Source organism: Lycorma delicatula, chromosome 3 (genome assembly GCF_047948215.1).
Source record: "Lycorma delicatula isolate Av1 chromosome 3, ASM4794821v1, whole genome shotgun sequence".
Classification (NCBI taxonomy): domain Eukaryota; kingdom Metazoa; phylum Arthropoda; class Insecta; order Hemiptera; family Fulgoridae; genus Lycorma; species Lycorma delicatula.
In genome coordinates, this window is record NC_134457.1 from 183,880,438 (window position 1) to 183,899,627 (window position 19,190).

At 30.4% G+C, this 19,190-nt stretch overlaps 1 protein-coding gene across 1 annotated transcript in view; it reads left to right on the forward strand.

Annotated features, from left to right (window-relative positions):
- LOC142321048 (glutamate receptor ionotropic, delta-2-like) overlaps positions 1–19,190 on the forward strand; it is a 96,087-nt gene that overhangs the window by 43,515 nt on the left and 33,382 nt on the right. Inside the window, exon 2 of the mRNA XM_075359056.1 lies at positions 4,269–4,480. Coding sequence (XP_075215171.1) covers positions 4,309–4,480 — 172 coding nt within the window. The 5' untranslated portion in view covers positions 4,269–4,308. The remainder of the gene's footprint in view (positions 1–4,268; positions 4,481–19,190) is intronic.

The following is a 19,190-nucleotide window of genomic DNA, read 5'->3' on the forward strand; positions in this document are numbered from 1 at the left end:
TAATTTTGTGATTTATTTTTATAAGAGAATTATTAATATGACTCTGTTGATTTGACTTGGTCATTTCTACAGAACAGAAAATTTCAAGAACTCTTAAAAATTTCTAAAATTATACATTTGTTTGAGAAGATATCCTTCAAAATGTTATTCTCAAAATGTTTGTTTATTTACTGTTATACTGGTTGATTGTTTTAAGAAAATAATATAAGATCCATTGGTATGTGATCTTAGGAAATCCACTATACGTACAATGGAAAGAGTTAAAAATATGAGGATCAATATTATTCCTCTATAACTATGTAATCTGATGAAGATTTTTGCTGTGTGTCGTGTGATATATTTAATTAAACTTTAATATTTAGCAATAATGTAGATGAAATTTAATCTTTGTCATTATATTTAAGTAATAGTTTGCACTAAGTAACATAACATAAATAAAAAAACTATTAAGCATAATACTTGGGCTTCCACAGTTATTTTGGGCCCTTGCCTATCTTTGTTAATAAAGACTGACAACCTTCTCTCCAAGTTGTAGTTACTCACTGATAATGTTGTAATGGTATCTTATTATTGTAATTTTTTGTAAGTTCATGAAATGGAAACAGGATTAATGGTTCAAATCTCAAACCCTAAAACTAAATAATGATAAATCTCAACTTTAATATCTTTATATTGACTGGTTTTTTGTCTTGATATGAATTGACTGCAGTAAATGTACTTGAATTTTACTTGAACTCTAAACTTGACCACTGATATATTGTAGATATTTTAAATTATCCAGAAATAAATCATTCATCCTTGAAATACTGCGAGAGTGTATTACAGTAGAATATTTAGACAGTCTTTATGTAGTCTCGTTTCAGTATCATTTAAATTATGATTTATCCTTTGAGGATATTTCTGCTGCCAGAGATGTGTATTTTATCAAAAGTAAGCTGTTAACAATCATTCACAATTATGCTATTAAAAATTCTTGTAGACCGTTATTTATATGTTTGGAATATTTAGTATCTGGTCTACAAAAATTGTTTGTTTTAGTGTTCTTTTAATGAAACAAAAATAATTATTTTTTAAAAGAAGCTGTTTATTGGTTTTGTAGCAGAAACAGGCATACTGTAAAACTTAGATCTTGTTTAAAAACAGCATATCAGTTTGTTTTCCTCCAATCAGTTTTCCAGCTACTGCTGGGTCTATGTGCATGTATATATATATATGTGTGTGTGTGCGTGCATGCGCGTGTGTGTATAGAGGCAAATGCAGTTACCGCTACTGGCTTGCCACGTAGTACAGTTTAAGTGTAAATGTACTAGTAAACATGTCATCTGGAACAGACTCAAGTTAACCCCTCCTGAGACATGTGGTTTTTTAAATTCAACTACCAAAGAACACCAGTATCCACTGCCATTTAATCCATATAAAAGCAACAACCTTTATAAGAACTCCTGACTTCGAAAATCAGCTGATTTTGAGATGACAAGTTTAACCAGTAGACTAATTTGGCAGGTTAGCATATCAGTATCATGGTGTAAATTGTTTTTAATAAGATGCATGTTGCTTCCAAAGATATCTTACTAAATAGATCTCTTAATATTCACAACTATAATAATGTACTTCAAGATAGGGATATATTTATTTTTACTTTATATACATTCATTATTTTCTGCATTAATTATTTAAATCTAATTTTATTATTACTGTTTTATAATTTAGAATTTTATGGTTGTTTTCATCTTATTTTTTATTGACTAAATGTTAATTTGTAGTTTTTTTGTGATTATACCTCATGTTTGTAAAAGTTCTTGAGGCAATAAATAAATTATGTTATTATTTCATAAATGTATAGCTTGCAAGGTAAAAATATTAGTACCTTGTTATTTACAGAAAGAATCAAATTTAGGATTAACAGAGTCTTAGTGCTCACAGAACTTTATGTAAAGTTCTACTTAAAAAAGAATTGAAATGGTATTATCACTGATTCAGATGACATCCATGATAATTGATTACTGTATGAAATTTACATGAGAGTATCATTCAGTAAAGAATATGCGAGAGAATGTGATTCACAGGGGGTATCAAGGACTGGAAATTAATACCAGTGTTTGACTTAATTGAAAATAAAATTGGCTGTTCATTTTATTTGGGTTGATATGATTTTATTTGAACCATCTAGTTGATCGTATTTATAGCATGGGTAAGATTTTTATGAAATAAAATTTATTTTCCTTTATATTTTATCTGTGATGGGTTTTTTAATTTTTCCATTTTATTTCTGACATTCTTATGTTAAGGTTAAAATAAATTATTTTATGCATAAAATCCCCTTGTAAACATAATACTAAACATAAAGTTGTCAAATTGTGCAACTAATCTAATTTTCAATCCACAGTATGTAACAGAAGTTCCCGCCTGTCCCCATCAGAATATGAATAATATTTTTTACAGATGCAAAATGGTAAAACCATTTTTCACACATTTTAACTCTACTGCTAAGAAAAATCCTACTTTTGTATTTGCATTTTCAAGTAGCAGTTATGTGATATGTTTTCATTGAGTTTTATTATTGTTGATTATCTAAGGGCCTAGTGAAGCCAAATCTGTAAACTGTATCCAGACTTTTAATCATCAAAAATCCACTTTGATTCTGTTTTACAGAATTTTCTTCATTCATAGTTATAGATTTATCTACCTATTATGACCAACCTAAGGTAATTTGAAGAACTGGAGTGAGGTTGATGGATGTTAAAGTTCCACTTTTAATATTTTTTATCAATGTTTTCACTTTGCTAGAACATTTCCATTTTTGTATTAAAATTTTTTATTAACAGTAGCAACTAAAATTTCCTCATTAACAATTATTCTAATTTAAGCATGTTGAAAGAATGAAAATCTTAAGCAGCCATTTTGCAATACCATTTGTAAATGTCGTTAGAGGTCTACAGGCTCTTAAGAGTAACTCTATGTGATGGCAAAAGATTACTTCACTTATTGCAACAACCTTCTTCCATGTTACAGGGCACTGTTTATTATTTTCAATATGATTTTTAGGTTTCCACCTCTTTAAAGATTCTGCTAGAAACTGCTTTCCTCTCCTACTCATCTTAAATTTTTTTAATTTTATATTTTATCAGCTCACCTAATTTCCAATATCGTTCTGTAATACCATATTTTCTAGTCATTGATTTTTTCCTTTCTGTTTCTCCTACTGTCCATGTTTCACAATTATAAGCCCTATAGTTTATCACCATAATTGAATTCCACATGAACATATTTCTAATCTTTAGATCTTTTATCTCCTATTTTCTAATGAAATAAGCAGTATGTTTTTCATTAACTGATATAATATTTATTAGATTTCTAGATTTGGACTATCTATCCACAATAAAGTTTTTCATTGAGATGGAGAAATATATATATATATATATATATATATATATATATATATATATACTTATTTTCATTAAAATTGAGAATAAACACCTAAAGTCTAATTATAATAAATTGCTCATTTTTGATAGTGTACATCTTAAAAATGAATAAACTTTGCAAAAGAAATAAAAATGTTTGGTGTGATTATCCATGACTATACTTTATTGCATCTACTGATGTATCAGATTTAAATAAGCAGATGTTAAGTGTTACAGTTGATATAAAGAATATTGAATATATCAGCCATTTATTATGGTTTATATATATATTCAGTGTTATAAACCATATTTTTGTTATAAAATTGTAGAAAATGTAAGGGTTGCACCTCATAATAAACATACCATCTGCAATAGCCTTTCTAGAGAAATATTCATTATAAGTTGTTAAAATTATATTTATATATGTGTTATATCTTAAACGAACATTCTTATATTTTTATTTATATTCATGTGTGCTTTAATCCTTAGGCAGATATGAATATAGAATATAGAACACTTTTATAGGAATATTAAAGCTATGTTATTATAATATTCTAATATAGTGTGATATATAATATATAATTTTATAATAATATTAATATATATTATTATAATTAATTTATTAATAATAATATATTACATAATATATATTTTCCTAATATTTATCCTTATGCAGATTTTGGTATATTCATTAATTATTTTATAACTGGCATGAAATTATGAAGTCTATGATAAAATTGATAATTCATCAATTCCTGTATTAGCTCATCAATTCTTGTATTATTAGTTAATGAATAAAATAAAAAGCTTCATTTGTTGTTTAATTTTCTACAAAAATCTAGCTTTTGCATATAATTCTTTTAGGTATATTGTTCAAACAAGCAAGTCAGAAGCATTTATCAATATGCTAAAGGAAATAATAGCAAAAGCCAACCACCGGGATAATCCAAAAATATTATTTCTTTCTGATATTGATAACTCAGAAAAAAAGTACAGTGAAGCTGAAATAATTTTTAGTAGGACAACAAATTATATTCCTGATGTATTATTTCTTGAATTGACACATAATGATTCAGGTTGGTTATAATTTAACGTATTATTATATTTAATATGTTAGATAGTAATTATCAGTATTATTTATATATATATTTGAACCTCTATATAATGAAATCGAGAATCCCATGAAAAAATTCATTAAATAGAGGTTCTTCAGAAAAGTTATTGCTAAGCAGTAGAGAGAGATGTGTTAAATGTTTTCTAAGAATTCTATTTATGTCTGTGTACTGTGATAAATTTCTCATTTAGAAAAATGAATAAAAGTTTGCACAGTAATTTTAGTGCTCTGTGTTAGTTAATGGATTTCAGAAAATTCTGCTATTTTAATGTATAGGTAGATAGTAACTGCAGAACACGTGTTTAAATCATTTGTTAGAATTTTATTGTTAATGGGTTATAAGAGAATCTTGGGGATTTTTGCTTTACCAGTTCAATAAAAATAACCTGTCATTCTTTATTGCTGTCAACAATACTTTGTTTGTATACAGGTACAATTTAGGTACAGAAATCAAAAGAATAACTTCCTTAAACCCAGAGATGTATAAAATACTAAATTTAATGTCATTATTTTTAAAAAAATTTTTATAAAAATTACTGTATTTTACTTCATAATTGTATTACTTTAATATACAGTTTGTCATCATTTCATTATATGGAGGTATGAATACGTTAAATACAGGTAAATTTATACGTAGTTTTATTAAAATGTCATGCTGCAGTAAAAAAATTTGTAATATCGAGGTTCGTTATATATAGACTTTTTATATTTTTTTACTAGCCGGTCAGGACTTGCTTTGCTCCTTGCACGTGCATCGTGTTTGTTATCCTCATAGTTATGAGAATATTAAATATTTTACAGGTATTCATTAAAGAAAAAAGTAGCTGTCTAATATATTCCTGTGGCCATATTAACAGATATGTAATGAAGTAAAAGGATTACTGTTTTTTTCTTTAATGGATATCTTTAATATCATAATCCGCAAGGGAGCTAGGACCTCCATCTATGATTTAAAACCTTCCTAGTTGATTGGTTCTTGCATGATGCTGTCGTAGACAGACAGACAGAACCTGCCACAGACTTTTGCATTTATATATATTTAAATATATATATATATATATATATATATATATATATATATATATATATATATTTATGTATTGTTATAATTAATTCACATTGTAAGCTTGAAACACATGACCAGGAATACAGATTTGAAATTTTGTTGAAAAATTCCATGCCTGACTGGAATTCGAACCTGGAGCACAGAACTAAGAACATGATTTTGATTTTTTGAAAAAATAAAACCATATTATTGTATACACCTGTGGTTGATATCTGTCTACATATATACTATATTGAACTCAGCTCATATGTAACTACCAAGTAAATAAGTTTTGGAAAGATTTATAATGGTGGATCAAAGTGTTTGCATCAATTTGTTTTTATAATTATAAAGTGATACTGAATACTGCAATATGGTAGAAATATTGAAAAATACTTTGGAAAAATGAATGATAAGAATGATACCAACATGATGGTTTGTCAATGATACCAACATTTCCAACACAGTTATGAAGCAGTTGATAATTGAAGATGATTTACTGGTGGAGGAACAACCACATCAATAGCTGATGAAAAAGTGTAAAACATTAGGGAAAATGTCACAGTTAATTTTCAGATCACTTATGGGAAAGTTGCTGAAGATTTTGTTATCACATGTAGTTCATTTGAAACAATTTTCATTTATGTTTTGGCCATGAAATAAATAACAACTAAATTAGTTCTGAAGATGTTAAATATTGACCAAAATTTGTATTGCCTTAAAATTGGGAAGGAAATAATAATAAACTAATGAATTATCCAGTATGCCAACACATTCTAATTGATGATGAATCTTGATTTAATAAACCATGATTCATTATCAATATTTCCAATATTACTGCGATTACTTCCATGTAAACCAAATGATCAAACCTTTAAAATTTAATCAAACCAAGTTTGATTAAATTTTAAAGTTAATCTTAAAAGTTAAGTTAATTTTAAAAGTTAATCAAACCAAGTTTGATTAAATTTTAAAGTTGTTAACTTGCTTTCTTTGATTATTGTAAAATTTTTATGAGGCAGTTGCAATTGTTTTGGCAGTATGATGTTACATAAATTTTTTGTTTGGTGTAGATTCAATAAAGATGTTTACTGAGAAAACTGAAAACATTACCAGGAAGTGCTTTCTGGAAGTGTTTTAAGATAGAAAAACATTTGTAAATGTGTATTTCTCTGATGAGAATTACACTTTGAAAGGAATATAGTTGAAGGAAGACATACTTTTTCACATAAAATAATATTAAGCCCACTTTTTAATCAAATTTCAGGTGTAGTATATTCATTAAACTCAAGAAGTGAATGTAGATAATGTGTTCATATGGTACTTGGAATTGCTGTTACTTCAGGTTATGTAAAGATTGTAGTGGTTTAAATCCTGGTTAGGCATAGCATTTTTCATATGCTAAAAAATTTTCAACTCATATTCCCATAGCAAGCTACCAGCTTATATGGTGAATTAATCATTAAACAAAAAAAAAAAAAAGTATATATATATATATATATATGTATTTTGGAAAACTACTATTTTTTTGCTATTACTGATTCATACAATGCAATATTTACTATTTTGATCCTCATTTTTAACAAAGAAATGGCTACAAAATTGATATAATTTAAATCTGCAGGCACATAGCTAGGATTTTTTTTTGGGGGGGGGGGCTGATGATGATGATGATGATGATGATGATATAATAATAATGATAATAATTTTATATTGAAACAAAATACAAAACATATTCTTAGATTTCCGTCAGACTTCAAAAAAAGTGTTATAGTAATGATACCAAAGAAAGCAGGGGCATATAAATGTGAAGAATACAGAACAATTAGTTTAACTAGTCATGCATCAAAAAATCTTAACTAGAATTCTATAGAGAAGAATTGAGAGGAGAGTGGAAGAAGTGTTAGGAGAAGACCAATTTGGTTTCAAGAAAAGTATAGGACAAGGGAAGCAATTTTAGGCCTCAGATTAATAGTAGAAGGAAGATTAAAGAAAAACAAACCAACATACTTGGCGTTTGTAGACGTAGAAAAGGCATTCGATAACGTAGACTGGAATAAAATGTTCAGCATTTTAAAAAATTAGGGTTCAAATACAGAGATAGAAGAACAATTGCTAACATGTACAGGAACCAAACAGCAATTGTAACAATTGAAGAACATAAGAAAGAAGCCGTAATAAGAAAGGGAGTCTGACAAGGATGTTCCCTATCCCCGTTACTTTTTAATCTTTACATGGAACTAGCAGTTAATGATGTTAAAGAACATTTTAGATTCGTAGTAACAGTACAAGGTGAAAAGATAAAGATGCTACGATTTGCTGATGATATAGTAATTCTAGCCGAGAGTAAAAAGGATTTAGAAGAAACAATGAACGGTATAGATGAAGTCCTACGCAAGAACTATCGCATGAAAATAAACAAGAACAAAACAAAAGTAATGAAATGTAGTAGAAATAACAAAGATGGACCACTGAATGTGAAAATAGGAGGAGAATAGATTATGGAGGTAGAAGAATTTTGTTATTTGGGAAGTAGAATTACTAAAGATGGACGAAGCAGGAGCGATATAAAATGCCAAATAGCACAAGCGAAACGAGCCTTCAGTAAGAAATATAATTTGTTTACATCAAAAATTAATTTAAATGTCAGGAAAAGATTTTTGAAAGTATATGTTTGGAGTGTCGCTTTATATGGAAGTGAAACTTGGACGATCGGAGTATCTGAGAAGAAAAGATTAGAAGCTTTTGAAATGTGGTGCTATAGGAGAATGTTAAAAATCAGATGGGTGGATAAAGTGACAAATGAAGAGGTATTGCAGCAAATAGATGAAGAAAGAAGCATTTGGAAAAATATAGTTAAAAGAAGAGACAGACTTATAGGCCACATACTAAGGCATCCTGGAATAGTCGCTTTAATATTGGAAGGACAGGTAGAAGGGAAAAATTGTGTAGGCAGGCCACGTTTGGAATATGTAATACAAATTGTTAGGGATGTAGGATGTAGAGGGTATACTGAAATTAAACGACTAGCACTAGATAGGGAATCTTGGAGAGCTGCATCAAACCAGTCAAATTACTGAAGACAAAAAAAAAAATTCTTAGATTTAATACATCATTTACTATGTAAATAAAAATCATAAAGTTATTATATCATTTTTTTCATAATGCACACTTATACTTCTTTTTTTTTTTTTTTGTCTTCAGTCATTTGACTGGTTTGATGCAGCTCTCCAAGATTCCCTATCTAGTGCTAGTCGTTTCATTTCAGTATACCCTCTACATCCTACATCCCTAACAATTTGTTTTACATATTCCAAACGTGGCCTGCCTACACAATTTTTCCCTTCTACCTGTCCTTCCAAAATTAAAGCGACTATTCCAGGATGCCTTAGTATGTGGCCTATAAGTCTGTCTCTTCTTTTAACTATATTTTTCCAAATGCTTCTTTCTTCATCTATTTGCCGCAATACCTCCTCATTTGTCACTTTATCCACCCATCTGATTTTTAACATTCTCCTATAGCACCACATTTCAAAAGCCTCTAACCTTTTTTTCTCAGATACTCCGATTGTCCAAGTTTCACTTCCATATAAAGCGACACTCCAAACATACACTTTCAAAAATCTTTTCCTGACATTTAAATTAATTTTTGATGTAAACAACTTATATTTCTTACTGAAGGCTCGTTTAGCTTGTGCTATTCGGCATTTTATATCGCTCCTGCTTCGTCCATCTTTAGTAATTCTACTTCCCAAATAACAAAATTCTTCTACCTCCATAATCTTTTCTCCTCCTATTTTCACATTCAGTGGTCCATCTTTGTTATTTCTACTACATTTCATTACTTTTGTTTTGTTCTTGTTTATTTTCATGCGATAGTTCTTGCGTAGGACTTCATCTATGCCGTTCATTGTTTCTTCTAAATCCTTTTTATTCTCGGCTAGAATTACTATATCATCAGCAAATCGTAGCATCTTTATCTTTTCACCTTGTACTGTTACTCCGAATCTAAATTGTTCTTTAACATCATTAACTGCTAGTTCCATGTAAAGATTAAAAAGTAACGGAGATAGAGAACATCCTTGTCGGACTCCCTTTCTTATTATGGCTTCTTTCTTATGTTCTTCAATTGCTACTGTTGCTGTTTGGTTCCTGTACATGTTAGCAATTGTTCTTCTATCTCTGTATTTGAACCCTAATTTTTTTAAAATGCTGAACATTTTATTCCAGTCTACGTTATCGAATGCCTTTTCTAGGTCTATAAACGCCAAGTATGTTGGTTTGTTTTTCTTTAATCTTCCTTCTACTATTAATCTGAGGCCTAAAATTGCTTCCCTTGTCCCTATACTTTTCCTGAAACCAAATTGGTCTTCTCCTAACACTTCCTCCACTCTCCTCTCAATTCTTCTGTATAGAATTCTAGTTAAGATTTTTGATGCATGACTAGTTAAACTAATTGTTCTGTATTCTTCACATTTATCTGCCCCTGATTTCTTTGGTATCATTACTATAACACTTTTTTTGAAGTCTGACGGAAATTCCCCTTTTTCATAAATATTACACACCAGTTTGTATAATCTATCAATCGCCTCCTCCCCTGCACTGCGCAGTAATTCTACAGGTATTCCGTCTATTCCAGGAGCCTTTCTGCCATTTAAATCTTTTAATGCTCTCTTAAATTCAGATCTCAGTATTGTTTCTCCCATTTCATCCTCCTCAACTTCCTCTTCTTCCTCTATAAAACCATTTTCTAATTCATTTCCTCCGTATAACTCTTCAATATATTCCACCCATCTATCGACTTTACCTTTCGTATTATATATAGGTGTACCATCTTTGTTTAACACATTATTAGATTTTAATTTATGTACCCCAAAATTTTCCTTAACTTTCCTGTATGCTCCGTCTGTTTTACCAATATTCATTTCTCTTTCCACTTCTGAACACTTTTCTTTAATCCACTCTTCTTTCGCCAGTTTGCACTTCCTGTTTATAGCATTTCTTAATTGCCGATAGTTCCTTTTACTTTCTTCATCACTAGCATTCTTATATTTTCTACGTTCATCCATCAGCTGCAATATATCATCTGAAACCCAAGGTTTTCTACCAGTTCTCTTTATTCCGCCTAAGTTTGCTTCTGCTGATTTAAGAATTTCCTTTTTAACATTCTCCCATTCTTCTTCTACATTTTCTACCTTATCTTTTTTACTCAGACCTCTTGCGATGTCCTCCTCAAAAATCTTCTTCACCTCCTCTTCCTCAAGCTTCTCTAAATTCCACCGATTCATCTGACACCTTTTCTTCAGGTTTTTAAACCTCAATCTACATTTCATTATCACCAAATTATGGTCGCTATCAATGTCTGCTCCAGGGTAAGTTTTGCAGTCAACGAGTTGATTTCTAAATCTTTGCTTAACCATGATATAATCTATCTGATACCTTGCAGTATCGCCTGGCTTTTTCCAAGTGTATATTCTTCTATTATGATTTTTAAATTGGGTGTTGGCAATTACTAAATTATACTTCGTGCAAAACTCTATAAGTCGGTCCCCTCTTTCATTCCTTTTGCCCAGCCCGTATTCACCCACTATATTTCCTTCCTTGCCTTTTCCAATGCTTGCATTCCAATCTCCAACTATTATTAAATTTTCATCTCCTTTTACGTGTTTAATTGCTTCATCAATCTCTTCGTATACACATTCTACCTCATCATCATCATGGGCGCTTGTAGGCATATAGACGTTAACAATCGTTGTCGGTTTAGGTTTTGAATTTATCCTTATTACTATGACTCTATCGCTATGCGTCTTGAAATACTCCACTCTCCTCCCTATTTTCTTGTTCATCACGAAACCTACTCCTGCCTGCCCATTATTTGACGCTGAGTTAATTACTCTAAAGTCACCCGACCAAAAGTCGCCTTCCTCTTCCCACCGAACCTCACTAATTCCTACTATATCCACGTTTACCCTATCCATTTCCCTTTTTAAATTCTCTAGCCTACCAACCTTTTTTAAGCTTCTAACATTCCACGCTCCGACACATAGAATGTTATTTTTTAGTTTTCTGGTGACCCCTTCCTTAGTAGTCTCCACCGGATCTCCGGGTGGGGACTATTTTACCTCCGGAATATTTTACCAAGGAAGGCGCTTCCATTATTGTTATGTGAAAATGCAGAGAGCCACATTTTCTTGGAAAAAAAAAACAGCTGACAGCTGTAGTTTTCTATTGCTTTCAGATGCGCAGTACTCAGAGGATTGAGTGATGTTGATATGGCCGTTTAAGTCATTGTGACTTACGCCCCTAACAACTACTGAAAGAGCTGCTGCCCTCTTTCAGGAATCATTCCTTAGTCTGGCTCTCAACAGATACCTCTCCGATATGGTTGCACCTTCGGTCCAGCTACTCTGTATCCCTGAGCACTCAAGCCCCCTCACCAACGGCAAGGTCTCATGATTCATAGAGGAGGATTTATACTTCACACTCACACATTTACACTCCAATAAAAGTTATGAATTATTAGAAAGCTAGTCGTCGATTTTTTCACCATAATATGGTAACTTCATCAGGATTAACAGTAATATCTTTATGCACCGACAAAGAAAATAACGAACTTAATGTTCCATTCCCCGACTTGTAACATGCAATCGTTTTGACTGACCCTCTTCATTGTGTTCATTAGTACATGTTATCGGAAGAGTTGCTAAAACTTGCCAGAGATAATGGATATTTGACAGATATTCTTTATTGCAGTGATCCAATACTTCAATCACTTCTAGAACACATTTTAAATTTAATGACTGTCTCCTTGCACCAAATAAGATACTCCACTTGGAGGACAGATTCAGAACATTTATTATCATAATACATCGATAAGATTTTTAGTTTATCCACTTTTCCAGGACTAGCTGAACCTGGCAAAAGAACGTAAAAGTGTTTTGAAGATTCTTGGAACATCATCTAGTTGTGTTTGGAACCTATGCATGTGTTTGGAATGCAATAAGCAATTGTCGCATTTCTGGCTTGCAAGAATTCTCCCGTAATCAACTATTTTTAGTAGTATTGCATCAGAGTGAAAACAGTGCTCACGCATCAAGTAACTGCGTTACTCTTGCAGGGTCAAGTAACAGCATTTATTAAAATGTAACGGTTCGGTAAAAAATGATAAATTATAGTATATAGGAGGGGGTTAATGACTAGGGAGGTGTACCAATTTATCTCAAATTTTGTGAAAATACTTTTGAGATGTTATACATTATGAAAATGTAAAATGCTAAAAATGGATTTTTTGACACCAATTTATTAAATTACCTAACCTAACTTAACCCCTGAATGATAAAATCTAATAATTGTCGGGTGATGGGGGCTGCAGCCCCCATTGCCTGACAATTTTGACAAGGGCTATAAGTATGGTTTAGAATTATTTGGTGCATTCTGTTTTTTGGAGTTAGGTTGTTTGTCCTGTGGGTTTGTTAAAGAGTAAGATTTCAGACTTGCTACTGCACACAAGACTGTAAGATAAGAACTGAAACTTTTCCCCTACAAAGTAATGTATGTTCAAGAACTGAAACTTACAGTTCATGCCAAAAGGCCAAATAAATTATTGTCAATGATTTAAATGTTTTATTGACCAAAATTCTGTAGGTATCTTCAGCATTAGGTTTTTTACAGATGAAGCTTGATTTTACCTGGAAGAGTATAGTTAATTCACAAAATACATGACTGTGGTTAACAACAGCCCCTCCATAAATTACACGAACAATCTTTGGAACTTTGCAAACGTACTGTATAAGTTACAAAACTGAATGGTGACTAAGTATTAATTTTCAAAGAATCAAAAAAAATTTTATTCTTTTAACAATCTTTGCAACTTTGCAAACGTACTGTATAAGTTACAAAACTGAATGGTGACTAAGTATTAATTTTCAAAGAATCAAAAAAAATTTATTCTTTTCTTAAAACTAAAAAAAGGGAATTCTATTTCCTGATTTATCAAAATGAGAGTTAATTTAATTTTTATTATAAAACCTGAATTCCCCAACTTTGAGAAGTTTTTTAAATGTTTTACACAATTCTTCAATGATACTATCTAACTGGAGACAAAATGGATTGACCTTAGGGAAAATGATAAACTACTCGGTCATCTCATTGCTTCCTTATGGTTCATCTTTCATAAATAAGTACCATGGCATGGAATTGTGTCAGTTGCCATCTTGGCTCTACACACATGGTACCAATCATACCATAATGGCGCTCTCTAACAATGGTCAGGTAAGTGTTTCTTCACTAAGGTCAGCTCAGTCAGGGTTTTCATCCTGACTGTGCAACTGTTAGGGTTTAAATCAGTATTAAAATGGTGGCTAAATTGCCTATTTGTTCTAGCTTCACTCCTTGTTTTCAGAAAATCTGGTTGGAGTGTAAATGTAACTGTGAACAAGACACACATATCATACTATTTCATTTCATTTCAAATTTTGTTACTTTACAACATTGTATGTTCCCTATTTCAGAAAAAATAACACATTTGATATAGATTAATTTGCAGCATATCATTGAATGTTAATTTCTGAATATGCCTCTACTTTATTAGTATGTACATTTCTCAATTTTTTTATAGTAATAACTCTGCTGTGCATAATTTTCAAAGATTTAACCAAGCAATTATACTGGAATGCATGGGTAGAAATCATAATTATGGGTAAAGTATGTGCCTGTCAAATGTATCTTTATTGCAAATTCTAAAAAAAAAAAAATTTGTCAGTCATGATCATGAAATAAAAATCATATCATAATTTTAAAAAAATCAATATGTTAATATCTTTATTTGTGATATATATAAAAAATCTGTTTATTCCTATTAAACACTTTTTACTTGTTTACCATTAAACATAAAATAGTTTTATAGCTTTTTTGTGATTTCTTATTTACTCATTTTTACTAATGTTTCTTATTTAATAATGTTTAGTATTTCTCTTTCTGTTTTCTTACTGTCAGTTTGATACGAGCGTAATGTAAATGTTAGCTCTTATTCCACCAGCAGAATGAAAAAAAGTGAATGTTGAATATGTCCTGTTATTTGTTTATAGAGTTTGTTCCAAGTATGCTACAAAAAAATTATTTATTGAAGTAGAACTTTTAATAAATGAATGTAGTATAGATATGAAACACAAACTGTTTGGTAATTTATAAAATTTTTAAATTTAAAGAGAAATATGTGATATAAATATTTTACTAGTAAAAAAAAAAAATATTACTCATAACTTTATTTATTAACTTATATGTATAAATATATATCTGCCTTCTCCATGGTGGAATGGTAGCTAGTGCCTTGGCCTTTCAGTTAGAGGTTCCAGATTCAAATCTAGGTCAGGTAAGGCATTTTTCGTATGCTACAAAATTCATTGTCATTACAATAACTATAAATGGGTGTAAGCCTGTTATTACTGCATCAAGAAGTAAATTAAATATATATAGTATGAAAACATCTATTTTCATATATTGGTTTGCTTGTACATTAATCATGCCTAATTGATGTTACTTGATTATTACTTTTACTTAAATTTTTAAAGAAATATTTATAGAAAAATATTTTCTATATTTCTCAAATTTTTGTTTACATCAGACAAAAAATATTGTATTAACAATAACAAAAAGTGATAAATTAAAAACTGTAACAACTGTAAACTCTATACGAAAATTATTTTTCCGTATTGTTCTTCCAACGAAAGAACTATTTTAAAGTGAGTAATTTATATATATTTTTTTTATTAACTTTAAAGATAGTGCTTTGAAACTGATTCAAAAAAGAAATTTTAATTAAATTATCTTTAATTTGCCTTATTTTGAATAGGGTTAACAGTTGTAAAATCATTTGTCTTTATTGATATTCAGTAAAAATTATAGCTTTTGTGGATATCCTTCATAACATAAATCATAAATTATTTAGATTTTTTTGTATATATATATATATATATATATATACATTAAAATTTAATATTTTTTTTAGGAGCCTTACTGGAGTTTAAAATTGGGGACTGGCTAACAAGTAAAAGCATTACCTTATACTCATGTTATTTAAAAGACTGTAATATATCTGGAAAACAATTGTTTCCTGACAAACTTCTACAGCTTAGAGGAAAAGGTGTGCATTATTATTCTTTTCATGTAATAAGTGGCACTAGTAATAATATATTTATGCTGATGGTAATTATGATTTTAAATTTATTGTAGTCTTAAGAATGATGTCAGTGTTGGGATGGATTTAGAAATGATTAAACTCATTAAAAGATCATACAGATCATTTATTTTAAACTACTTAAAAATTCTGCAGGAAAGAGGAATTAGATGATAAGGATCCAGCAATATTTAACAGTATTACATAATTAAAAATTTAAAAAAATAAAATAAAATTTTGCAATATTTTTTCAATTCTGTGAACACTTTACATTTCTCCATTTTAAATTTTTTTCATATAAGATATTTCTATAATGTTTGTACTCCCGTTATATTAGTCTTTCTTGACAGTCTGCGGTATGATTGTTTTGTAATTTAGTTAATTTATCCAAGAAATAATTTAACCATTGGTTCAAGTATTTGGGATATGAAGGGCAAGAAAATTAATCAGAAAAACCAAAGCAAAAAATGACTTTTCTGTCATATATTGGATTTTTAGAAGTTGTAAATATTTTTGTAGCATAAAAAAGACTTAATCTGATTTTTTGTGGTTCTTCCCCAGCTAGTCAATATACTGAGCATTGAACAAGTTTTGTAAGTTCCCAAGGTTATTGTACGGTTCACTAATAGAACAGAATTCTAAAGAAATAAATTTTCTTCTTTTACTGAATCCTAAACTACTGAACTATTATTTAGTTTGTATCTGATTAGAAGTAATTTGTGTGTAGAGCTAATTGGTTGTTTGTCTGCTACCAGTTTACTTGAAATAACTTTATTGTATGAATTCTAAGAAGAACCACACATCACAGGAATGGTTGTCCTGAGACTGTACAAGACTACACTTCATTTACATTCATACATATCATCCTCATTCATCCTTTGAAGTAATACCTTGCGATGGTTCCGGAGGCTAAACAGAAAAAGAGAGAGTTTTTCACCTAAGAGACATCAACAAATCCTAAATTTGATAACGATAGAATATTCTTTTTAAAGAATAGTTTAATATAATTACTTGAAGTACCTTTTTTAGAAAAAAATATCAATATATTCAGATCTAGCATTTGAAAATATGAATCCAGAATTGTCCTTTAAATTTTGTAATTTATAAAGTCTGTTTTGATGATTCAGACACATTTTACTGCATAGTATAGTTGTAAGATAAGCAAAACAGAAAATAAAAATCTCATTTTATTAGATGCCACGTAAAAGATTTATTATTTACATTTCAGTCAACTTAATATTTTCACTGTAAGACTGATCAGCCTATAATTTTCAAATTTTTTATGATCTTTGTTTGGTTTGGGTACCTACCCAAACCAAAGAAAGGTGCAAGGATTATTTTCCTTGCACCTGGAAGGACAACAATTAGTGCTTCTTCTGTTTCTTTATTATGTAAATAACATTAACTGTTATGTAATATTTTCTGTGAATAATGTTTGACTGAAAACGTTAATTATACATAGACAATCATTTCAATTAGAATAATTTTAATGTGACATTTGAACTTGAGCTAGAATTTTTCACAATAAAAATGAAATTTTTAATTTCAAGTAAATTATATTTAAATGGACTAAATTTATGTCAGAATGTAAATGAATCCAGTTGTCAAAACAACAGCACTCCCTGTCAGATTTAATTCAAGCTAATCTCTATACACAGTAGTTGACTCAAAATACCCCTAACATTCTTTATACTAGTCAGATCGAGGATTTCAATAGTTTTAAATATTCTCTGGACAACATGGACCATTTTCCAAAAGAAGTGGAAGAAGAGTTTTGAGTTTAATGATAAGGAAAGTCAGATTGAACTAAGTTTCATCCAAAGAGTAATACAGTAATTCTGAAATATTTGGTTAATAAGAGAAGTGAAAGGGACTTTACAAAGATTAGTTCTTTCCTGATATCACGAGGAATCACAGAAGCTGCAGGAGGACTGGTGAAGGTGGTTAGAAAGACTGCTGTTCATTGAAACCATCAATGATTTACAGTCTTCACGGCTACTTAAAGCTAAGATCAGCATTATGGTTTTTGAGGTTGCATCGCATGATACTTTAAATGCCTCAAACGAGAATAGCTATGTGCAGACACTTATTTAACCGCACAGAAGTGGAAACAGTAGAAAAACTGTATGAACAAGGAGTTATAATATGTTAATGATTAAGTACACAATGCAACAGAGAAGTTGTTTCTTCCATGTTACATGTCCTCACCTTCAACAAACCAAAGTTTGTGAATAAAATAAAAGCTGATTTTTGCATACTGACCGTTTCTAACTTACTCAGGAGTAAGTCCGTTTCTCCTTAGTGCATTGTGTTGCTTTGGATGTCAGAGATTAGGACACAATGGTACATTGTACAAGGCAGCAGGACTGCACTTGTGGAGACCTAATGCATCCAGATTAGCTGTGCAGGGATCCCCTATCTGTGTTAATTGTCATGGGCATCATCTGGCAAGGTTGCAAAATTGCCTAATGTACAAAGAAGAAGTAGGAATCCAGGAAGTAAAGACCATACAAAAGTCAGCTACTTCGAGGCAAGAAAAATCATTCATAGTAGATTGCCTAAGTTAGTGTCTTATGTTCAGGTTGCAGTGGCTCCTGCAACTTCCTTAAAATCAAAAGACCTTATATCTGAGCCAGTACCAATCATAGCAGTATGGTCATACGAATTATTAACAAAAAACTCAAAATTTGACCAACCTAGGAATGTTGCTCAAAACTGGCATAGAGTTGTGGATGTCATTAAAGAAAAAATCTCTTCTCAATTCAGGAATAAACCTTCTGCAGGTAATAAGGTAAAAAACAAAGAAGAGAAAATACAGAAGTCTCAACCTAATTTGAAATAGGTTGACGTAAGATAGAGAAAGTCTCCATTCAGGGAAATTGAAATACAGTGAGGTAATGACTGCAGGAAAAGAAAATGCAGTCAAAGTAATTGCGAGCTTCCAAGGGAATAGAAGCCTCCAAAAGACAGAGTGAGCATTTTAGCTACCCAAAAATTTCATTAGGGTGCATCAAGTATGGACTTGGATGCAAACCTCATTTGCATGGATGTCTCTGCCAGTTCCCTGGTGATTCCCAGTGATATGCATGAACCTATAAAGAAGAAGAAAAGGGTTTTTAACATTTTTAAGAAAAAAACAATTCACGAAAATTTTTTTTTTTGTCTTCAGTCATTTGACTGGTTTGATGCAGCTATGGAGTATCTTATTTGGTGCAAGGAGACAGTCATTAAATTTAAAATGTGTTCTAGAAGTGATTGAAGTATTGGATCACTGCAATAAAGAATATCTGTCAAATATCCATTATCTCTGGCAAGTTTTAGCAACTCTTTCGATAACATGTACTAATGAACACTCACTCTCCACAATGAAGAGGGTCAGTCAAAACGATTGCATGTTACAAGTCAGAGAATGGAAGATTAAGTCCGTTATTTTCTTTGTCGGTGCATAAAGAT